This window comes from Centrocercus urophasianus, unplaced genomic scaffold, assembly GCF_019232065.1.
Source record: "Centrocercus urophasianus isolate 14NV4802_14NV808 unplaced genomic scaffold, USGS_Curo_1.0 seq_25, whole genome shotgun sequence".
In the NCBI taxonomy this organism is placed as follows: Eukaryota; Metazoa; Chordata; class Aves; order Galliformes; family Phasianidae; genus Centrocercus; species Centrocercus urophasianus.
The window spans coordinates 17564393-17571089 of record NW_024884811.1 but is presented as its reverse complement, the minus strand read 5'-3'; the positions used below and the strand labels follow the sequence as shown (position 1 = coordinate 17571089).

General features: G+C 49.6%; 1 protein-coding gene across 1 annotated transcript; it reads left to right on the top strand.

Moving 5' to 3' along the window:
* The first annotated feature begins 3618 nt into the window (after window positions 1-3618).
* Window positions 3619-6462, top strand: PMAIP1 (phorbol-12-myristate-13-acetate-induced protein 1). The gene is made up of 2 exons (XM_042825742.1): window positions 3619-3670; window positions 3856-6462. The coding sequence occupies exons 1-2, from the start codon at window positions 3619-3621 to the stop codon at window positions 3966-3968; spliced, it is 165 nt and encodes a 54-aa protein (XP_042681676.1). The 3' UTR covers window positions 3969-6462.
* The last annotated feature ends 235 nt before the right edge of the window (window positions 6463-6697 follow it).

Below are 6697 nucleotides of genomic sequence, written 5' to 3'. Positions count from 1 at the left end.
TGGTGTCCCAGTTCTTCAAAACATGTGGACAGGGCATCAAGGGATGTGGCCTAGTGATGGGACTCAGTAGGTCAGACTGATAGTTGGACTGGGGGATCATGAAGGTCATTCTCAGCCTACATGATTCCATGATTTTACTTCTAACAGCAAGAGCCAGCCCAGCAGGGACAGCTAACAGGAACCAACAGGAAGAGCCATTTCAGCAGTGAAAAAAACCCAATGGCCTGAATGCCCAGCACAACAGCCACCACAGCCACCATGCACTGGCATGGCTGCACCCACTGCGCTCCGGATGACCTTTGGCTCACAGCCCTGGCAGTGCAGCTCCGCTTCCTGCTCCAGCACTCACTGCAGGAGCCGCTGAGATGTAGTCTGCAGAAAGAGGAAGGGAGAGAGCAGCACACAGCCGCTCGGTGAGTACAGAGCAACGAGCACCGGGCTGCAGGACTCAATAGTGAAGGATTCTTGTAACATCGCAATGATTTATTTAACTTTATAGAGAGGCGTTGCTCAAAGCTGATTCAGCACAAGCATTAAAGTTTAGAGAAAAAAACACTTGCTTTCCTTTCACTCCTGCTTGTTTTCATTTCTGCAGCATTCGTTTTCCTTTCATCACATCTGCCCACTGGCATTAGTCATGCTGCAGGTTGGTCACGCGCTGCTCTTGATCCCCAGTGCTGCTCAGACCGCAATGCCTGACACCAGCACGACTCCACGCACTGCATCTTGGGATTCTCCCTTCCCAGCTGCACAATCCCTCAATCCTCAGTTGCTGATAAGCAGAAAAATGGCTCTGAGGTCCACGGCTGCTCACCACTGCTCCCACCCATTTCCTCCAGGCTGTGCCTACGGGGGTCCCATGGCCCACAAGCTTTCAAGACCACTCTAAGGAGCAGTCTCCTGGGGCACTGCTCTTCCCACAGCCCATGCTGCTTTGTTTAGAGGAACTGAAACCAAACATGTCAGAGCTCATTGGCAGTCTGTAACCACAGCAGGCTATTTTTCACTCTGCCACACTGTGCAAAGCAAAGAGTGGCCCCTGGCCACAGCCTCACTGTCCACCAGCACCCAGCAAGCTCCTCCTGTGGCAGTGGGCTCCCTTCCCTGCACGTAGGAGGGCTGCAGTGGCAGGGCATGCAAAGTTAAACACTGCAGGAGCTCTGACTTCTTAAACCAGTTTGCACACTGAAGTTTCCCACTCTTCTTATTGCCCTACCACCGTTCTCAAGAAACAGAAAGAAATAAATGAACCTTGCCAATCAGCTGGTCTACTGATCTGTGCCCTACTGCTCTGGCAGGGAGAAGCATCTCCTCTCCTGCATATGTTCAAAAGAAGAGAGTCTGTCTCTTGGTGCTGCTGCAGGGGCAGTAGGATGAGCTACCTCTAAAGGCTCTTCCCCCTTTTTGGCAAGGGAGCCTTGCTAAGCTGGGCAGATGCTCAGAGAATGGAGCATCTCTTCTATGAAGAAGGGCTGAGAGAGTTGGTCTTGACAGCATGGAGAAGAGAAGGCTGCACAGATAGCTCACTATGGCCTTCCAGTGCTTGAAGGGAGATTATAAGCAGAAGAGGGACTGACTTTTTATGCAGTCTGACAGTTGATAGGACAAGGGGGAAGGGCTTAAAATTAAAAGAGGGGAGATAGATAGAGCTAGATTAGCTACTAAGGAGAAATTCTTGACTCACAGAGCAGTGAGGTCCTGGCACAGACTTTCTGGAGTAGCTGTGGTGCCCCATCCCTGGAGGTGCTCAAGGCCAGGCTGGATGGGGCCCTGGCCTGCTTGAGCTGGTGGGGGGCAACCAGCCCACGGCAGGGGTTGGGGCTGTGGAGGCTTTGAGGTCCCTTTTAGTTCAAGTCATAAAGTGATTCCATGATTCTGTGATATATCAAGATTGAAGGGCACTGGTTTTTATGCCTGAGTAGTATGTCTCTCTCCAAATCCACACAGGAGAGCAAAATTTTTCTAGCTCTGCCTAAACGAGATAAATAAATGCTCACAGCAATTCTTCTTTCCATGCTTTGTGCCTCTGTTCCTCTTCCTCACTTTTTGTTCTGGGGGAAGGAAAACACAGAGGGCCAGTGTGTCCCTGTTCCCTGTGCTGCTGAAGCTGCTGAGCACCACTGTTCATGGGGTTGTGAACAGTGCACAGTGCTGCCCAAGGGATACCCGCCACAGGGGCAATGCATCCTAGGGCTGCTTGCTGCCTTCCCACCACCTAAACTCAACAGACCTGTTTGGAGAGAGTTTCTCCCATAACAGGAATCAAAGGTCAAAGGGCAGCTTTCCCCGTATGGGCCCGAATTACAAACACACAGATGTTGGCGTGGATGTGAAATGAACGCAAAAATATCACGTCTAGCCAATAAGCTTATAGGTTTTATATTAAAAGGTGAGAGATGAGGGCAGTGCATTCTCAAACAGAGGAAAGTGCCAGTGGGCACTGACATCTCGTGTGCCTGCTCAGTGCAGCTCGCGGTGCTGCAGCCTCAGCTGTGCAAAATCCACATCTCGCTGTGGATTCCACCAGGACACCCCGAGACAAACAGGGAAAAGGGGCTCTGAGCTGAGCTGGTGAAGTTTCCTCTTCCCACAGACAGCAGATCCATCAGCTTTGTGGACACTTGCTCCAGAGGCTCTGATCCCACAGGGAAGCGCTTCCTGACCGCCCTGTTGCAGCATCTTTTCCGGCTTGTAATGTTGCAGTGAGAAAGGTGGGTATGCACTGCACCCAACCACAAATCAGCTCTTTGTTACGTCCAGCCCTTCTTATTCTCTTTCTCTTTTTTTCGTTTTCATGTAAACACAAACTATCCTGCAGACGGGTGACTCACTCACAGACCTCTGGCAGCTCTCCCAAAAGTATGCTACAATCACAAAGTCACGAGGGCCACACGGTAATTTTGGCTTTTCTTCCGCGTAGCACAACTTGCAATTGCAGGTGAGCACCTGAGGCTGCCGGGGCCGCCCGGGCACTGTGCGAGGGCCCAGCAGCAGGAAAGGACCCCGAGCTGCAGGTGTGGGTCAGCTCCTTTTGTTCCACCTGGTTTGAGGTTTGAGGACAAGGTCACCAACCTTAGAAAACTGTGCCAGGAGTACCTGCTGGCTAACAGTGGGCAGAGGTCCCTTCGCGCCGCTTTGCCCACCATAGGCACATTCAGTCACTGGCTGCTGCTTGCCCACTCCTCCGCACCTCCGTGCCAAGCACAGTCCATCCTTCCACCCCTCACTGCCCATGCACTCCACCGCATCCCTCCACCCTTTTTTAACACGAGCACACCTCCCTCCTTCTCTCCCTGCCGGAAGACACAGCCTTCCATCCCTCATACCCATCCCCTTCCCCCCAACACACCCCGTCCCTCCACGCTCCGCGCCACGCTTTATTTCGGCACACCGCCACCGGCCCGGGCGCGCTCCGACACGCTCCCGCCACGGGCCGGGGGGGGGGAGGGATTCCCGCGCAGTTCGTTACGTCATCACAAAAGAGGGAAAACCCCGCCGAGCTCCGCTCTTAGGGTGCGCTTCGCCCCGCCTGCCCGCAGTCGCCCGCCGCCGCCGACCCGCGTTGAACCGAGAGGTGCCGAGCCGAAGCGAGCCGGACCGTGTGGAGCCGTTGCCGCGATGATGCCTGGCAGGACGATACGCAAACCTGCGCCGCCCGCCGCGCCTGCAGGTAGGGAAAAGCGAAGGGAGACAGGTCTCAATTTTTTATTTTTTTATTTTTGGGGGGACTGATACACGCTTTTCCCTTTTTCTTCTCTTTTTTCTTCTTCGCCTTCTTCTTCCCTTCCCCGATATCGCTATCTGGAAAAGACCTCGCTAGAATTAAACCCCCATCGCCCTGCGCGTGTTTTGCAGAGCGGGACGCGGTGGCTGAGTGCGCGCTGGAGCTGCGCAGGATCGGCGACAAGGCGGACCTACGGCAGAAGGTCCTGAACCTCATCGCGAAACTCTTCTGCCCCAAAACGTGAGCCGCCGCGCCCGCGGTGCTGAAAAAGAAAGGGGAGATTTCGGCTTTGCAGATCTGGAACGAGAGATTTCACTTACACTGGGAGACAGAGAAAGCTCCTTGACTTGTGTTTTGCTACCTGGAGCCACCGAAGGATGGCTGTCGCTACGTGATTCCTGTGGGAAGTGTTACAGCATTATTATGCTTTATGGATGCCAAGCAGAAAACAAAGTGATGAGCACAGCCCCTCTCTGCTCTGCAGGGGGATGTGGGGCAGGTTGGAACTTGTCCTTCTCGGGGCTGGGGAATTCTGTGAGAACCCTGCTTCCCTTGTTGCCTTCACATCCCACGTCCCACCCAGAACTGTGGACAGAAGGTTCCGAAGCAGAGAAAGAACTAAGGGTTGTGGAACGTGGGCACGAATCACGAGGTGAAAGCCGGTGTTGAGGTTCTGACTGCTCTTATCTTCTACAGCTTGGATTCTGCTGGATGGGGAAGTGGTGGTGCTGGGGATATCTCATCCGTTCATTAAAACCACTGCCTTAATTTAAAGGTTATTTGTTGTAGCAAGTGGCTTTGGGGATAAAAAAAAATTGCAATTCTGTGAATTAATGTGACGTTGCATAGTTCTAGTCTGTATATTATATATATGTATATATTTGCATATATATATATTACATATATATAAAATATAAATATGTATAGCCCCCTTGTATGAGAGGAGGATTTCAGAGAACTGTTAAGCGAATGCTACTTCTTTAGGCTCAAAGAGTAGTATGAACAAATGCTCAAAACATGATGGAAGTACTTCATACTAACCAGAGGAAAGCATTATGTTTTGTGATGATACAGGAAGTACTTCTCGCATTAAAGAGGGGAACATAATGTAGTAATCATTAAATAAGTGATACGAATGTATATTGTACAAATGCTGATGTTGAGGTATGTGTGTTGAGTGGACGGTTTCTTCCAACACTGAAAAGAAGTCCTTGATGACAATACAACACCACTGTGTGCTTTTCTAAGTAACACAATAACTCATCAACAGACCACAAAGTTGAATCTGAGTCAAAACTCGAATTTTCTTCAGATTGTCGTTTTTTCAAAGAAGGCAGCTGCCTCTCTTTGAAGAAATCATAAAACGGATTGTTGCAGTCAGTACAGATAAACAGCCGCAATCTTCAATAGTTCTTTAAGGGAAGATCCTTCCCTTGTACTTTCTCTTTCATTTCACGGCACCCCCATTTTGTTTCCGGAAAGATGGAGCTGCTGCAGCACCCGGAGAGGGGCAATGTGCTGCTGTAACTTGGAGTTCCCCTTGCTGGCTCCAGAGGAGCTGCACTAAACTCACAGCTCAGACATGTGCCACCTCTGCATGCCACGTCTTGCTCCTGAGCAGTGTTCTTTCAAGGGTGCACACTAGCAATAAAACGGCCTTAGCTGTTGACATTTGTCGCTACCTCTTCAGTCAGTGTTCAGAGATGCACAGAACACACATCTCCTTCAGGAGATGTAGCACAGAAAGTCAGGTGAGGCCACGCACTTGCTCCTCTAGATGAGTGCTGCTTTGGTATGCAGCTGTATTTGTGTTGCGTAAGGGTGGGTAGCTGCACCTCCTGATTTCCAGTTCAGTTTTTCCTGCCTGGTAATGATTTTCTGGTTTTATTTATACCCCGTGTTTCAGCTCGCTCTCCTTCCTCTGCCTTTGCAAAGCTGCTATGACATAGCTGACAGATTTGCTTGCTCTGGCACAACCAGCTGTACGAGGCTGCTGCTCTTTGGCACTGACCACTAAGCAGGAGCAGGAATAGCTGTAATTCATCTTCTTGTTGGAAAGCAACATGTTTCACTGACATCTACAGACACCAGTTTTCCAGTTATAAAAAAACTGAATGCAAAGAGTTTTAGTTAAACACCAGCGTGCTGCTCAGTAAGGTTGCCTGCCCTGCAATCAATAGGAACAGCAGTGCTGCATGGCCTGGTGACACCCTGTGGGCTGTGCCTGGCTCAGGAGCACAGAGCATTTACATCGGGAGCTGAAATATATTTGGATAAAGGTCTTCTGCTTCATGCTGCTTTGAAACTCTGTAGGAAATTAGGCTCCTACATAGGAGTTCATGGAGCACGGGCAATAATTCAACACAAATGTTATAAAAAAAAAAAAAAAAATCTGTCCTCATAAACGCATTATGATGGGGGCATCTTCATGAAATACCAGTGCAAGTGTTTTTCTGCCTAGATCTGTAAGGAATATTTGCTTTTTGTGAAATGTTTTTGTTTTTTCAAGGGTTGTCAAGTGCTAGCATCGAGTGAGCTCAGGAAAATGTCTGTATCCAGGTGATCAGTGCCAGTACATGAGCCTGCTAATGTCCTCCCCACATTTCCTTCTGTTGCTTCCCCAGAACATTTGCTATTATATGAAGTATCAACACGGGTTTGTTTTTCTTAAGGCCAGATATTTCCCTATATGCCCCATGCATGTATGTCTTGAATTCTTGTTGAGATAATAAATATGAAGTGCAAGCAAAAAAAATGAGTCATTGTTATAACTCCAGTTTTTGTGAGGGTTGTAAATGAGCAATCATATTACACTGATTCCTTCCAAATAGGTGGAAGTCAGAGGGCATACACCAGACCAACAGCAGACTGCCGCTGGGAGAGCAGCATCGTTTAAGAGGAGCAACACATAACAACACATACCCATACCCGTGAACTTCAACATGAGACATCGAGGCACCTAGCAATTTCTAG

Bases quoted from the DNA above. Each gene is read 5' to 3' on its own strand.
- PMAIP1 (XM_042825742.1), top strand. From the start codon at position 3,619: ATGATGCCTGGCAGGACGATACGCAAACCTGCGCCGCCCGCCGCGCCT. The intron at 3,671-3,855 runs GTAGGGAAAAGC...CGTGTTTTGCAG, and splicing joins GCCGCCCGCCGCGCCTGCAG to AGCGGGACGCGGTGGCTGAG.